The sequence below is a fragment of the Acanthisitta chloris genome, unplaced genomic scaffold (assembly GCF_000695815.1).
Source record: "Acanthisitta chloris isolate BGI_N310 unplaced genomic scaffold, ASM69581v1 scaffold18444, whole genome shotgun sequence".
NCBI lineage: Eukaryota > Metazoa > Chordata > Aves > Passeriformes > Acanthisittidae > Acanthisitta > Acanthisitta chloris.
This window is the reverse complement of record NW_008667869.1, coordinates 39,302-56,654: the sequence shown is the minus strand read 5'-3', so window position 1 is coordinate 56,654 and position 17,353 is coordinate 39,302. Positions and strand designations below refer to the sequence as shown.

The following is a 17,353-nucleotide window of genomic DNA, read 5'->3' as shown; positions in this document are numbered from 1 at the left end:
AGGAATTACTGATCCACAATTCCTGGTATGTGTGGCTACAAAGGACACAAGTAAGGGTCTCCTGAGCAAGGTGAATGAAGAAGATAAGGTTCAAAATTGCCTTTGAAACCATGAAATTTTCATTTTGAATCTGTTTTCTGTGGGTGCCAGAATCAAGTACCTGATGCTTTCTCTGTACAGAGCTTGCATTGCCCACGTGTAATCTACATGAAATTAGCTTCAAATGGTCCTGGAGCTCTTTGGCTGCTCATTGCTTTCAGGGGCCAGTGTGTTTGGGACAGTTTTTTTGCAGTTCCTCAGCAATTCTGTCTGTTATCAGTGAGTGGGGAGGAAAGGTCATATGGTCACAGTGCAGCCTGGTATCCTGTCAGCAGCCACTGCCTCTTCAGGATGTGTGGGGTCACAGCATAACGGGTCCTTCCAGTGTCAGCCCCTTCTGACTGAGCTTGGATTGAGCTGCTGGGAATTTGTCCTGATGTGCCTTGTGTACTAGTATGATTGGAGAATGGGCAACCTCATCTCTTTAGATTGTTTTTTCCTGAAGTTTCTAGTCTCCAAAGCTTGGAAAAGGAAGAAGTGGGCCCTTCAGTATCTGCTGTCAGTTTAAAAAGTACAGAAAGGTGTGTAGTGGCTTTTGAGGGTGAGCGTGGTTAGTTGAAAACATGAAAATGAAGAAGCAGATCTGTAGGGAAGATTGTTGTGAACAATTCAGCAATATTTTTAAACTGTTTTTGTTAATCTAGAAGGGCATTTCTATTGGCAGTTCAGAAACAGATGTTGGCTTGTTTAGTTGTTCTGCTGGGCTAACTAAAATCCTGTAGCTGTCCTAGTTTGGCACCGACCCCAAATAAATAATAACCTTTCTTTCAGCAAGGCATGTTTACATCAACCTGCAGCATGGCAGCCCTGGGTTTATGGCTTCTGGTTTCCTGAGGCTATGTACAAAGTAATTTGTCTTTCTGTAAAATAGCATTCATATCTCTTAGGATACAAGTAAACAAACCATGTGATTAAGCTAACTTTAATATCTCAGCAGTGTGGATCCTATTTCTGGGATCTCCTCCATTTGGACTATGTTGATGCCCTATTAAGCCTCACTCTGGGGTGCCTGTTAGATTTTCTACAAGACAATTTTCTTTGAGGTGAAGGTAGAGGATGATAGGCTTGTGATTTGGCTGGAATTGATTGTTTTGTCAGTAAGTGGACGTTGTAGATACTCATCTCAGTTCCCAGAGAATCACCTTTAACTATAGAGAGTGGGAGAAATTTGCTTACTTTTTAATTGTTTTGTTTTGGTGGTTTGTTTTCAGTTTTATGTTGTTGGCCAGTAGTTTCTGCCTCAGGATTGGCATGCAGTTCTCTCCATTATCTTGTTTTCAGTTTTATGTTGTTGGCCAGTGGTTTCTGCCTCAGGATTAGCATGCAGTTCTCTCCATTATCCACAGATTGATTGGGGAGTCCATCCCTCTGGTTATATAGGAGACCAATGGTAAAACATCCTTAGTGCTTCCTAGGAGTCTCCTTTAGAAAGCACTTTCAATAGTATGCAGAATTCAGGAAGGCCCCAGGAACAACATCTGCTGCTTCACCCATTCCTCTTGGTATCTCTTTAACTCCTTAACCACCTAGATGGGATCAGCTTTTCCTCACAAGTGTCTCTGCTAACCATTGCCTCCAAACAGACCTTCGTCTGTAAAGCTTTTTGCTTTCCAGAAAAACAAGTGCTTGTTTGTCTTCTTCCTCTGACATGGTCACAGCTGTTGGGATTTTTTTTTTTGCCTCTTGAATTCAGTACCCTATCAGATGAGCCGTGTAAGACTCTGTAACAGCTGTATTAATTAACAGGAGGAGTGCAATCACTTATGTCACTCCTGTGAAGGTAATTAGCATAATGTGTAATTGAAACACTTTTTGGTTTCTTAAGAATCTCAGACCCTGCTGTATATCAGAAATCCTGATGTTTTGAGTGTAGCCTCTCTGTGCTGTGAAATAAAAATAGATGCGAGAATTCTTTATTCTTGCTTTTTTCCCCCCAGAGTTCTTTATTGCTTTATTAGTCTGTTTTGATAAATTTGATACCCTTTTCATTACAGCTTTATAAACTAAAAACAGATCTGGAAAATAAATCTGAATGTGTCTTGAATATGTTACTTTGTCTTTAAGGAGAACACACGAATTGTCAGAGTGAAGGTTATAGCTGGAATTGGCCTGGCCAAGAAGGATATCTTAGGAGCCAGGTAAGAATATGTTGTTAATATATTAAGGGACTGCTGCTTCCTTATTTTCTGTCTACAGCTGTTTAGTTCTTAGTAAATCCTGCTGTGCTTCTTGCAAAAAAAAAAATCAAAACTGTTTTAACTGGTAATGTTATAAAATTATTAGAGACTATATAAACATGAAGATACCTGTTTTCTTGTCCAAGAGTCACTTGGAGAGATCTTATGCATTGACAAAACAGTGTGGGAATGTTTCATTCTCTGCGTGATAAAGTAGCTCTACCAGGGAGGATAGATCCATGGATATATTTTACTCCAGATAGGCTGCAGCTAAAATAACAGGAGCTTAGTTATGGTCAAAATTGTCTTATCTGTGCTGTGGAGAGTTGGAATGAACACAACACTAAACAGTAGTAGCAACATTTCGACTATTTCACCTAAATTATATGCAGAGGAGCAGCATCCACCAATTCTCTGGATGGGGTAGAGGGTCTGGGTATGGACTCATTCAAGTTAACAATGTGTGTAAGGGAAGAAACAGTGAAAGTGACTTAATATTTAGCAAAGGTAAGATCAGACTTCTCAAGTGGTAATTGAAATGCTTTGTAGGCTCTTGTAGACTTGGCCAGTGGCAGAATGCAGCTTGTGCTAAAGCCACTTTTGCCTCTGGCCCTTCTACAGAGGGTCTAGACAAGTACTAATGGGTTTAGTACTAGTTCTGTCAACTGCTTTGGTGTTTGTGCAGCAATGCTGTTACTTTAGCACTAATAAAATTGCTGTATGTGACCTCAGTTTAGCATTAGTAACATTTCTCTTGTGATATTCATATTTTCCCTAAAGCCAGACAGTCTCTCTCTTTTTTTGTTCATGTGTGATTTTTCTTTCTTTACTTCAAACAAAAATGGGTCAGCTTTTCTCATCAGAACTTAAGTATGTGAAAACCTTATGCTCTGTTGCTACATGGCAGACAGTCTTGGTCACCTTTTGTTACTGCTCTCTTTGAGCAGTTGAATGCTTTGACTTTGCTCATGAAAAGCAGATATTCATATAATCTGTTGGGGTTTTGTACCACAGGAAGGGAAAAGGACATCTTAATCATATTAGGACATCTTCATTAACAGAAAAATTCAGATTAAGCTCCAACTGTGAAACTGATAGAATATTTAGTAAAAATATTGTATATTCAAGGAAGTTCCTCAAATTCCAGATGCTCTAAATTTTAAAAACCAAGATATTTAATACTTCAAGCTTTTTCAATCACAACTGATGTTTTTCATTCATGTCTTGTTGAAATGTGTGAGGATTTATTACATCAGTTCTCCTGAAATAACTGTGAGAGGAGAGAGAATCAAATTGTGCTGATATACAGAATATAAAATGGCATAGCTAGTTTGGTCATAATCAGTAACAGTGTTTAAATTAGTTTTATCTCTAAAATGATCTAGGAAATAATTCTAATGACAAATATGGTGTTCATAAAGTAATTGTAACTCCTATTTTCATAGCCTCTATTAATTTAAGCCTTTTAAAACTTGTCTGCTAATAATGCAGACAAAAAAAAGGGCAATAGAGCATCATGCTTAGCTTTTGCTTTTATTTTTCCCCCCTACCAGTGACCCTTATGTGAAAGTGACAGTGTATGACCCAGTGAATGGAATCCTTACCAGTGTTCAGACAAAAACTATAAAAAAGGTTAGTCATCTTATCTTTGTGGGTGTGGTGGGTTTGTTTGAGTTTTGTGGTATTGTTTTGTTTCCTTTTTTTTTCTTTAAAATTCAGATTCTAGAGGAAAAGTTAACACTGCAGGAAATATTAGAGTTAATATGTCATTGGAGTGAATGGACATGGGGAAAGGAATGTTCCATGACCTACTCTGTTTCTTTGTTCATGGCATTATTGTGGTATTCTCTTTTCAATAATTTTATTCAAAGGTAGAGGAAAAACTAAGGAGTATAAGGTGAGTACTTCAAAGCCACATCATTAATGGAAATACTGGATTGTTCTGATTTTCTGAGATCTTTAATGATATGAGGATCTCTTGCTGTGCAGCTTTTTTTTATGTTAAAAACGCAAACACAATCTGTTGTCTTTAAACACCAAATTACACCATTCATCTGAATTGTGATACTGCTTGTTTCTCTAGAATACTTGCAGGACAAATCAGTTTTAGCACTGCTAACTTAGATTTGATTAAAAATGAAAAACTGTATATATGAGAGGGAAAGCACTTTTCCAGACGGTTGTTCTCAGGCAGTGGCTGGGATTCATGTACTGAGATCACTCATGCATTTTTCCCTTCGTGTTGATAATAGTTTAGCTATGATGAGAGTTTAAGTGTAACAATTTCTAGTGTTTTGAAAAATAATCACAGTTGAAGGTTGTATTTAGTCAAGCAGGTTGTTGTGTTTGCCCCACCTGTGCCTGGTTTGTCTAGATGATATTGTTTACAGATCTGTTTTTTGCTTAGAATTCATCATTTCAGGGTTAACATATGTTTGCATGTAAGTAATGTGACTAATGGACTGAGGAGAAGGCAATGATTGTTACTGAAGAGACATACTGTAAATGTACTGTGTTTAACTGTATGATGCACCTTCTCTGCATCCATGGCATAGCCAAAATCTGAGAATACTTGCCTAAGTTGTCTCCTTTCTGCACTGTATTAAATACTATAAGGCTCCTTTGACTTGTACCTGCAATATCAAGGGTAAAGCTTTTGTACTTCCTTCTTAAGTGGATTGTTACATGGTCTAAAACAGGTATAAGACACCAATACAGAACTGTCAGTATAATTAATGTTCTCTTCCTTTTTCTCCCCCCCCCACCCCTATGTAGTCCTTAAACCCGAAGTGGAATGAAGAACTCTTATTTAGAGTAAGTGTTCTTTTTACAGTCTTATTATCTATTGGATATTGTATTAACATACTGGGGAAAAACGACTCACTGCTCTCCCTACTCCAGAATGTCTTCCCTAATTCAGAAATAAGTCTATAATAGATGTTCAGAAGGGCTCACAAACTGCTTTCCTTAGCAGTATTTTTGTTAATTCTGGCACAAATAAAAATGTTTTCTCTTCAGGCTTAATGTTACCTTGTTCATGTTTAAAATATGAACATGGATTTAAAACCAGTTTGGGATAGCACCAGTCATGGCTCATTGGTTCTGGCAGAAATGTGTTGTGTAGTAAAATGGCAGCAAGGTGTAGATTTGCTGATTAATGTAGTACTTGGATTTTTCTTTCCTGCTGCATAAACAGAGATTTTGCTGAAGACAAATGCTGGATTTCAGTATGTAAGTTAACTATTGCTGTACCTCTTTTCCCTAGGTTAATCCTCAGAAACACAGACTCCTGTTTGAAGTGTTTGATGAAAACCGTTTGGTAGGTCTTTTTCTGCTATTATTGCAGTGTATTAAAGACTTGAATGAAAGTTCATCAGGATTCAGTATGGATAAAAATCCCACACCAAACAATCCTAACTTCTATAATGAAACCTAAAGCTAAAGCCAAACCTGATTCGTTTACTCACCTGACATAAGCACACTTTGTGAAGCTCTGAAGCAGTTACATTATTACTCTGAACTTGTAATGTGCTTTAACTCATGAAAGCATTGTTTTTTTATAGTGCCATTCAAATGATAGGGCCAAATTCTCTGGTGGTATCGAAAGCTCCACACTGGATGTGTATTTTTCCCCCCCAAACAAAGCAGTATTGAAAATGTTGATATCTCTATATGGTGTGAGAAGGTTCTGCATTGTATGAGGAGTAGCATGAAAGAAAACATGTGTGTTTTCTTTGGAATTCTCAACAAGTGAGCAGTGGATTGTGATCTTATGGATAGCTGATGCTCTGAATGGCAGGACATCAGTGATACAGGGGTAGCTTGTGCATTTATTTTCTCAGTGAAATCAAAATGCCTCCTCTGACCAAACTCTCATTTTTGTCTGTGAAGGTGTCTTCTTACCTATCTTTCTGTGTGTTTTATTGTAAATGAGTAAGCTTGTAGCAGTACAATTTTGACACTTGCATCCATTTCACAGGCATTCCTTTTCACTGGAATATGTACCTTTTCCTTCTGCAGTAGTTTGAAACTAATAGGAGGGGTTGAGTGCTCTTTGGTTTGCACTGCAAACACAGTTTCAATCCCAACAGCTGTTATAAAGGATCTCTTTGTGCTTTGTGCTTGAGCAGTGTGTTGGCCATGGAAAACATTTTTTTCCTAAAGCTTTCTGCATATGTTCAGTAATCCATTGTGTCTTTTATGGAGATGCTGCTCTGCTCAAGTTGGGAAGAGTGAAAACCTATGTAAATATAAATACAAACTGTCTAGAATAATTAGATTTAAGAAAGAGGAGGCTTGTTTCTTGGTTGTAGACCTTACACAGTCTCAAAACCATTTACTTGACTTGTGGTATTACCTGTCCCAAGTATTTAACATATGATGTCCCATTTATTTAAAAGCAATGTTAAAGGGAATCACCAGCATCCGTGGCTTACATGGTAGGTTGAATATGGTTTTTCAGGATGCTCAGACTTGCATCTCAACATAATGTTATGGTCTACATTGCATCCTTCATAGGGCTGAGGTACTTAGTCCCTTGGCCATCTCACTGGAACACTGCTGCCACCGCCTGGGAGCCACGAGGCATGATTAGAAAGTTGGATTCCTGATTTTTTTGGGAGACAGCTAATGTTTCCCTTGTGGCTTCCACCGAGAAAACTCTTTGGCATTCTTTTTCTGATCTAGAGTAGGTAAGTTGTTTGACCTGTTTACTTACGGGAGAGAAACCAATTAAACATTTGATTGGCATCAACTAGGAAATGGTGCTTTCTTTCCCACAGATGATGATATTTAGAGATCAAAGCAACATGACCTCAGCAGTTACTGTATAGTTCTACAATAACCCGAATATTTTTCACCTTTTCCATCTCCTGATTTGATGAATGGAACAGACCATCTTTCTATTTTGCTCCTGCTTGCTCTCAGAAACACTACAATTTTATCCCAGATGTCCTGAGCTGGTTTAAGACAAATTGTTGCCTTAGCTGTGATTGTTGTTTAGCATTGACAAGCTCCCCCACTTGTATTAATTCATCCTCACGTGTCAAAAATCACAGGTGCTTTGCTAAGCAGCTGTAAGAAAAATGGATTTAACCTTCCTTTATTTTAGTGGGCTTCAGTGTTCTGTCATCTATCTAATGGATGACTGTTTAAACTCCAGATGGGAGCAAACTGATAAAACTGAAATATTCTTACATTTGTAAGCTTTAAAACTTTTCCAAAATCACTTGTCTTGGATTTGGTAAGGGAGCAATAATCTAGTTGGTTCTTCTGACCTGTTGCAAACCCTTAGTAGTATAAAGGGCTTGAGCAGTTGATGGAGTCTTTATTTATGGTTGTCTTTAAAAACACATTAATCTGTCAAGAAGGACAGTGAGATCACTCAGGAGATGGATCAGTGAAGGGAGTAGATGACTTTGCTATCTCTTCTGCCTTACCATAACTTGTCGAGATAGTGCAAAGTTGTTCAGACAAAGTGCCTAAGTCTGTTATTGATACCAAAGAATTTTAAGGTTTGAAGGGAGCTATTTGTATTTATAAAAAATAATTGAACTTTAATTTATTTTTATGTCAACTCTAATTCAGCAAGGTAGAATTTTGCCTTTCAAAAGCCATTTTATGTTGACTAAGGAAGCTGTAGTTGTCTGGCTACATGGATACAGGGATTGGTAAGGTAGAGTTACGTGTTAAGAAATTTCACTGAAGTCTTAAGCCTGAGGTTTTGAGTTATGGCAGTTTATCATTTTCATAGAGATGTCTTTGGTAAAATTGAAAAAACATTTCAGATCATCCATTGGGAGAGAAAGTAATGCTTTTAGTAAAATAGAGAAACATCTCCAGTGGTTGCGCTTCTATGTGTCCCACTCACATGTTACAAACTGTACTGCTAATATATTTGTCACTGGGGAGAAAAGGAGTCTTGGATGCATTTTTTACTCTTCACTCACATGTCTTAGGGTGGCTTGTTGCTGTTGTTGGTTTTGATTTAGTTTTTTTTTAAATATATTGCTTGAAGTTCAAATGTAACTTTTTGAAACTGTGACCAGAAAATTTTTTCATGGTATTTTCCTTTCCTCTTCTCTCCCCATCCCAGTCCCCCACCAACCTATAACATTAGAAGAAGTCCTGTTGGTTAAGCATAATGAAATAAATGAAGTGTTGTATTTGTTGGCTTTTTATGAATAAGCCAGTATTCATTTATTGCTGCATTCTAATCGTGGAATTCAGGTAAGGGAGGTTAAGTAAGCCCTGGAGTATAATTAGAATACAAATTTGTTGCTTGCAAACAAGGTACTGTGAATTTGATTCTTGGCTCTTTTTTGGGAAGGAGGTATAAATGTTAATTTTACTGCCTTCTAGCTTAAAATACAGTAAAGGTTAAATAAATATGAAGCAGAAAAAACTCCAAGTAGTATGACCTATAAAAGTATAAATGGCCTAGTGTTCTCTGCTGTTTGTACTTTTTCAGCAGCACTAAGTAATTTGATGTTGGAGCAGTCGTGTTCAGGACTGCATCATATGTGGCTTATGTGTTCTAAATTACATTCATAGCCAAATGGTTGTGTTTTCTAAAACAAAACCCACAACAAAATTCTCACTGAACAGTAAGATTCAAGATTGTCTTGTTTCCAAAGTCCCACTAGGTGCCAGCAAAGGACTTTTTCAGATGTTGTGGGCCAGTGAAGCATTTTGTAGGAATTCTCAATCCCATTACTCTTGCAAGAGTTGACAGTATGTTAACTTCTTGATATGCTCATCATCTTACGTAAAAATAAAAGCTAAAAAAAAATAAATACTACTTGGCTATGAATGTGTAAGAGTTTGTATATGATTATGCAGAATAGCTTTCTTCTGTAATCCTGTATGCATTTTTAGCTCGGTGTTCTCAGGTTTCTGTAGCTGGTCATATATCTACAAATGATATGGAACTCTAATGAATGTCTGCTTATTGTGGGCTTACACCAAACAAGATGAGGTAGTTTAGTTTGGAAGAATAATTTGTTTCTTTCTACCAGTAACAGCTGGAGTTTGGAAAGGTCAGAATATAAATAAAAGGTTAACACGGTAGGCTGAAAATAAATGCCCAGTTATTAACCAGAATAACTTTTTGTGGCTCCAATTCAGTTGCACCTCATTGAAAATTATGAATTAATAGGCAGGAGAGGGTTCTACTATGAGCAAATCTTTAGAAAGTGTGTTTGCTAACCAGCATGTGGATTGTGAGATAATGCCAGATTGCTTTCAGGTTTTATTTAAATAGGGCAGAAAAACTTTTTCTTAAGGGGGAGGAGGCTTATTTCACGGGTTTATGCATAATTCAGAGCTCAGCAGTTTGCTAGCATGGTTACTATTTGGAAATTCAATCCTGGACTTGATACTCAATTATATGGGACTTCATTCCTACCAACTTCCTGTAATTCTAAACCTATGGGTAAAAATATTAGTAGTCATACGCTGCTGAGGAAAGTGCGGACACATTGACTCAGCTAGTGCCGCCGCAGCAGGCAGTGCTGCTTTCATCTTGGGACTTCTGGAAGCTTATTATTGCATTCATTTATGCATATTACAGAAGGTATAATTGAAACAAGGTCAGTAGTGTTTGTCAGTGTGTCTCAGCTGAGGTGGTTGGAACCTTAGTGCTTTTTAAATCAAAGCTTTCTGACTGCAAGCAATCAGCGACGTCCAGAAACTGCACTTTGACGAATGGCTGGCTTAGTGCAAGAGGTACTTTTTTTTTTAAATGCTACTGTCTTGTAGAAATTAAGACAAAGACTGCAACTTTATGGGCTTTTACTGTTGTGAGGCACTAGCTCTAGGTTCTGTGCAGCTGCCTGTAGCCTTTCTGCTGAAGGATCTTTGTGGTTTTCGTTTGCTAACATGCGTGGAAATGAGAACAAATGGCACGACGGTTAAGATTGCATTTTACTACCCAGAGAAGCAACACAGATCCATTATCAGAAGCCTCTGAAGATGTTTTGGATAGTAATAATTGTGTGTACCTCAGAAAATCACAGAATTCTGCACCTAATGTTACACAAGTGAAACTGACTCCTAGACGAGTTGCTTATGCACCTGCGGTGCCACAAGTAATTAATCAAGAGAAAAACGCGACTGTTTCTTCATTGCAAGTTAAAAAGAGCACCTCACTGCACATTTCCCTGCAGTCTAGAAAGCACAACGGATGTCCTCGGTTTGGTGATGCTGTCACTGCTGGTGAAGACACTTCATTCATTGGGATTGGTAACGAAGGGAGTTGTGGCGCCAGAATTGTGGTTGATCATCGCTCTAGTGACAGCCTTCTGAGCAATACTGCTCTGTGCACAGGCAGCCTTAGCAGTATTGCAGCAAGTGACAGTGGGTCATTCAGCAGTGCTGGCAGTGACTATGGATCCTGTGCAAGTACCACAAGTGATGGAGGTTCTTACAGTAACAGTGTCCTCAGCGACAGTGGCAGTGGCACTCTGTGGGCAAGTGATGCCACTTTCTGTAGTGGTGGTGTACATGGGGAGTCTTCATATGGAAGCACTGCAAACAAATGTAATCCCTACAGGAGCAACTCATCTCAGGAAACTCTGTGTAGAAATAATACTACTTTTGACCAAGATGCTTTGTCAGTGAGGAAGAAAACTAAAATTCCATTGCGCCGTTGTTCATCGCTGGTTATTTTCCCTAGGAGTCGTTCCAGTACTCCTCCTGCTTCTCCAGTAAGCTCAGGTCAACTACCACATAGAGGCACCTATCAAACATCTCATAAACTAATTATTTCTCCTAGTGAGCTGGCACAAAAAGAAGATCAAACCATTTCCAAGGGATTCCTTTCAACAGCAGTCAATGGACTTAGGCTGTCTAAAACAGTTTGCTCTTCTGGCGAAGTCAGAGACATTCGACCACTTCATCTGAATACATCATTACAGGACAAAAGTCAAATTTTGAATAGTTCTGAGCAGGCAACTTGTGAAGAAGTTTCTGATGGCTTCTCGTGTGTTTCTGTTCATCTCACTCAAAGAGGATTTGCATCAGGCAGTGAAATGGTTAATGGCTGTTGCAGTCCAGAGTTAAATCTGAACTCCGGTGCAAAATACGCTCCTTTAAAACTGGAACGTAGCACATCTGCATGTCTGCCCTCAAAAATAGATTCAGAATATCAGATTAACATGAAAGAACTAGAAAGACCAGATGCACAGATGAGCAGAACCCACCATGTCCTGCAAAGAAGTGTTTCGTTGGAAGGATCACGTCAAAAAGTTTCTTGCTGCTTATCCAGCCTTAAATACAAGTGTCATAGTGCAAGGACGTCTCAGTTGCACATACAGTTCAAACCTGGGAATGAAGGAAAAACAACTGGTGTTAAGAAAAGATATGGAACCTCTAAAAGGGAAATATCTAGCACTTCTTTGTGGAGGCCCCATAAGGTGAGTGTTCTGGTTTGCAGAAAAATGTGACAGTATTTTACAGCTGAAATTCAGCTGAAAAGTAATCCAAGTTTACAATCAAGACTTCAGCTCAGTGATTTTACAATTTCCTAATAGTGTCCAATTGTCACCATTAGGAAGTTAATTTTTATGTTATTTGTAACATTTGGGGTTTATATTTGTTTCTTACAATGTGGTACATATAGTAGTAAAGGTGAATAGGTCTTACAGTGAAATACCTGTTTTATTATGAACAGTAATTTCCTGTTTACATAAACTCAGAGGGATATTCTTGTCTAGTTATCCAGACATGGGAGTTAATTAAACTTCAGATTACCTTTTGTAGTTTGAAACACCTAACTTCTCAATAAATTAATAGTAATTACTAAAGTCATTTGCATATAAAATGAGTAAAAATGAGTTGATTACTGAAGTCTTTTATGTTTATTTCATGGAGGGTTTATTTTACAGAACAGTTTGCTGTATGTGGAATTAAAGATAAGTAATATTTGAGCAGAGAAACTGTAAATACCATTTGTTTCTGTATACACCCTGAACCACAGGAATTTTCAGAGTTTCCTCTCCCTTTTTATTTTTTTTTCCTCCTTCCAACCACTACTTCAGCCTGAGCAATGCACTGTAACTTAATACCTCTCCCAAAAACATTGCTGTTCAAATTATAGTACTTGGGTTGCGAAGACTTATATATGTATTTTTTTGTAATGAAATTCATGTCCAACTAAACTGCAGAAGTGTTTGCTCTTATTAACTCTTAAGGCAGTTTATGTTGTAAGGCCTAAGCCACATGAAATGTGGATTTTAAGACCTGTTTAAATAACTTTGTCAAGATTTATATCACTAAATATTTTAGTAGTTTTAATTACAAATGCTGATAAAAGTGTGACGATTGATGGTTACTGAACTTGTTTTAAGATCTCATTCTGTGCTTTGACACTCAAACCATTGAACTAACAGGCTTTGTTTAAGCAGGAGATTTTATGCCAAAGGTCTGTAGTTATGGCAGTCCCTAAACTACTAAGAGTTACCTTGGAGAGGTATTGGTCTGTCATTTGCTGCATATTGTTTGGTGATTCCTCTTCCCAAAATCACACTGTAAAGTGGATGGTAAAATCCATAATAAGCACAAACAGATTATGACACATTTTAAGTGGTCTGGATCTAGTTATTTTTAAAGTATATTGTGGGGAAAAAAAAGTTGTCATGTACTTCAAGTGTATTTCTTGTCAGCTTGCATTATAACTTCTGTGCTTAATGGCAGTTGATATGAAAGACAGTCTATGTTTTAATATTGAGTGCATGTTAATAAATTCAGTGTAGATAGAATCCAAGTTCAGGATTAGAGTGTTGGCTAACATTTCCAGCAAACCTCCTAGGACACTGGACTGACAATAGTTTGTTTCAGTTGCCAGGAGCAGTGTTTACAGTGGATTGACACAGAATCTAAGGAGAAGGAAGATAGCATCTTTCTGTGGGAGTTGAGCATTTTTACTGTGTTGTTGTGGCAGCATGATTTAAGCTTCCTGAATCCTTCAGATTTTATCTTTTGACTTGAAGATGAGACCATTTTAAAAATAAAAAATAGGAAAAACAAGGGTCTGAATCCAGAATTGCTGTAGTTATCCTGTACTTTTCATGTATTTGTTAATATTAAGATTTGTGCTATGTCTATATACAAATTAATAATATCTTTGACATCAGGAAACTAGGCACTGAAGGTTTTATGGCAGTGTAGATGTTTCAGGTTATTTGATGCAACAACAGGTACTGGAGCCTTTCTGTCCTGAAATGTCCCCTTTCAGTTTTTATGTAAAACCAGTTTTTATAAATATCCCATAAAATGTAAAAGCTTCCCTCACCAAACCAGGCAAAAACCATAGTTGATTTTACAGCAGTTCAGCAATTCACTGGACTAAAACAGATAAATACCATTGTATTTGCTATTGGTCTCTGAGCAGTATAACAGATTCTATGGCAATCATTTAATTACATAGTCCAGTTAATTATCATGGTGTATTGTGACTCATTTAAAAATAAACAACTCCCAAAATATTTCTCTTGACTCCAGTTAGTCTGGCCTAGTATACTGATATGCTGAGTCTGGGTTCAAATTTAACAAGTTGATACTGGAGTAGCATTTAGTAATGTCAGCTATCTGTACAGAGCAGTCATGAAATCAAATCACTGCTGTGGTCAGAGACTGCAGAGTCTGAAGCAGCAAAAGGTCTGTGCATTCTTTTCTTACGTGCCCAGCTACCAGCCCTGAGCCACCTCGGATCACATTTCCTGCTTTCCATAATCAACAGCTTGTTAAAGGCTGACTTAAAAAAAAAGAAAGGGAAAAAATTATAATGTCTATGACAACTAGCCTTGCATTATTTTTAATGAAGCTGAAAAATGGAGAATGGTGATGGCCCATGTGCCACTGCTGGTCTTTACTGGAAACTAAGTGAATAAATTCTGCAGTAGAAATTGGAATTTCATTTATGTGAAGCAGGAGGAAGACACAGTCCATGGTTGCAACACTGAAGGTTGTCCTTGACTTTTCATTTCAGTTTTTAATAGCCTTTTTGTTGTTATCTTCTTTTTTAGTGCATCTATCTCTTGCTTGGGGTGGAAATAGTTCTGCAGCTAAAGCACTTGGACATCACAGGTCTGGAGTGGGAGAGTAGGAGGGACCAAGGGAACAAGTTACTTGTCATTGTACATATGTAAACTCTCAGGTAGAGAGAAAGGCAGAAACTGTGACTGCAGTTCCAGTTCTTGTAGACTATAAACAAACTTTAAAAGAATAAAAGCTGTGTTAATCTCTTCCACAAGTATAATACCATGCTGACATCCCTGTTGACATTAGCCATTCCTTCCCTGTCAGTATCGCTCCTGATTAGATAATGGGAATACTGTACGTGTACTTGCAAATCTGTTTCAGCAACTGTATACCTTTAAAATAATTTCTTACACTGTGTTATTGTCCTTTTGTTCACAAGTCATTTAACTCCAGTTTTGTCACTAGTGAATGACACATAGATTTGGAAACAAAAACGTTTTTCTGCTGTCACATTCATGTAAAGAAAACCTTTAGTTGGAACTCTTGAGCTTTTTTTTCACTGGGTTCTGGAGCTTTGCCTTTTGTATTCATAAAAGGAGATGCTATTTGAATCTTGCTGTACTAAATTTAAATTTAGTAAAACAGTAACTTGAGGGGGCTGTGTGTAAGGGTTTCTTTCTTGACTAACTTCCCAGCTGATCTGAACATGCTGAGGGGACCAGAACCTGTACTTGGAAGATCATGATTCTCTTCATAAATGCAGCACCACAAATTAGCTCTGATTAGTCTGAGGTTGTCTTCTCTTTTGCATCCTCTTTAAGTATAGAGCTTCTGTCATAGCAAAACTCCTTCACAGAAAATAGTGATCTGAGCAGGGAGAAGTGCCAAGAGAAGGGAAGGACAGCTGTGACTTACCTCCATCTTTGCATATTGAGCAAAGGGGCTGCTTGTGTATCTGTGCAAGGCAGTGAGGTGGAAAAGGGGCAGGTAAAGCAAAAGATTATAGAGCCAATACAAGGCAAAGCACAAATTGACATCACTTTATGCTACTGTGCTATGATAACCTTATTATCTAATATAATTTTCACATTGTTCAGCATTGCATATCTTGAAGGATCATGTTACAGGACTGTGTCTCTGGCACATTGCTGTGTCATGGTGCATCAGTTCATTTGGAGAATTGGGGTTGAAAGGAAGGTAGTGTTATTTCTGAAGAATTGTGGTGACAACTATGTTAGACTAAAGTCATACCATACTATGTATCCAGTGTCCCAGGCAAATTTTAGAAGTTAAAGTATACATCAAAGCATTAAAGGGAAGATGGGAAGCTGTTAATCACAATAATTAACTATTTATAAGTAGTTGTAGGTGATTTTCTACTTGCATCCTTTGTGTGACTGTGGCCTGTAGTGCTGTAATAGTTTGTACTTATTTCTTCCATTTTTCATCTTGCTTAAGAGCAGAGTTTTGTTACACCTTCTTTTCTACCTTTCTTCATGCTTTAGCTTTTGATTATCAAACTTCTTCAGGGAGAGAAAAGATTTCACACAAAGGATGTGATAAATCTTATAGCCCAGCTGTGAATGGTTGCTATGTGGAGACATTAGCAAAGGAAGCAATCAAATAATATTATTTGGTAATGGCTCCATCCCTAAAATTTTTCATTGTCACTTTTAGCAAGTTGTATTTGGCAACAGTGACCCATATATAACGTTCAGAATATGATCATGCTGCAAGGAACAGTGTCTGGGCTGTAGCAGAAATCTTTAATAACCAACCCAGTATATCAGAGTTGTAGCTCTTTGTAGTCCTCAGCAAACACTACATGCACATATGAAGGAGAAGTTCTGTTTGATTGTGCTCTGCACAAATGATGATTAACCTCATTCTGTTTATAGTCTGCAGCTGAACTGAGTTTGGGTAGGTTTCTCATGCCAAGAAATAGGGAAACTAAAACTGCAAATCCGTGCAGAGCAGACCTGGAACAGCTTATGTAAATATGTAATTATCCAGCCTTCAGGTTGATTCATGTCCTTTTAATCTACTGTGAGAGAGTGGGAAGCATTGATGCTGTGGCTTCTTTAATGTAGCCCCAAGCTATAGTTATTCTCTGTCTCTTAAGGCTTAGTATACATATGAAAGTATGTTAAAGTAAAACTTATTCACAAGGCAAGGGATGTTCACAAAGTCTCAACTAGAGACATTCTTCCTTTGCTCCTGGCTGCAGATGTTCAGCTATGAGAGCATGGTCATTGCTATAATTTTAAAATTAAGTTTTTTGGATAGTGTATCTTTATTGCTTTCTGTGATACGTTAGATCAACACTTTGGGTTAAACAAAACATTTCTTGGAAAAAGTTAGGGTGATGTAGAAATTATAGCACGAAACAGAAGCCCTCACCAAAACTAACAGTACCTGCAGGAGTTCTCCCAAGAACTGGCAAGAAGCTCAGCTATAAAATTTTTGAAATACTAACTACAATGAATAGTCTTTTAATCCATTCGATTTTCTTCCTGAAGGAAGGTGATAAGTAGTATGCTAATAATTTTAAATGGCCTAAAGGGGAGCTACAGGCTACTGCAACTGGCTGGTATGGAAGAAAGAGTCCATGGAATAGATTATGAGACATATGATGTGTTTTGTGTTTACAAGGAGGAGACTGAGCACTGCTTTCACAAAAGGAAGTTTTGTCTTACTAATCAAACTAAGCAAAGACATGTGAAGGTGGGTGAGCAGGTTAATGCAGGGCACTGAGCTTTGAAAATTATTTTACAAGGACCCTTAGCAGAAGTTCTGAAAAATACTCAAAAGTACAGAGAAAAACCTTCCCCGTTGATAACAGCTAGTTAAAATACAAGAAACAAAAGTGAGGATTAAATTGTCACCTCTCAAGTTGCACAGATTCTCAAGGTATTGAGTGACTGGACAAGTAGAATGGACAATTTGAAAATCACTGTTGTAAGTATTGCACAGAGGGGAAAAACAGCTAAGGATGCCTGTGTGGTGATGGTCTCCTATACTGGTCAGGAAATAGTTTGTGTCATAGTGAGAGACTTACTGAAAATGTCAGCTCAGATCTTGTTGACAGTTGAAAGGCA

General features: G+C 37.7%; 1 protein-coding gene across 2 annotated transcripts in view; it reads left to right on the top strand.

Moving 5' to 3' along the window:
- Positions 1-2,169: 2,169 nt before the first annotated feature.
- The window catches only part of NEDD4 (neural precursor cell expressed, developmentally down-regulated 4, E3 ubiquitin protein ligase), a 40,366-nt gene continuing 25,182 nt past the window's right edge, over positions 2,170-17,353 (top strand). The window contains exons 1-4 of one of the 2 annotated variants that reach the window (XM_009072700.1): positions 2,170-2,237; positions 3,830-3,908; positions 5,052-5,090; positions 5,542-5,595. Coding sequence is in view for 1 of the 2 variants with exons in the window: in XM_009072699.1 (XP_009070947.1) it covers positions 10,175-11,689 (1,515 nt within the window). In the remaining variant the exon portion in view is untranslated. Of the gene's footprint in view, positions 2,238-3,829; positions 3,909-5,051; positions 5,091-5,541; positions 5,596-10,174; positions 11,690-17,353 lie in introns of those variants that run through there. The other variant, XM_009072699.1, reaches the window with a different exon arrangement.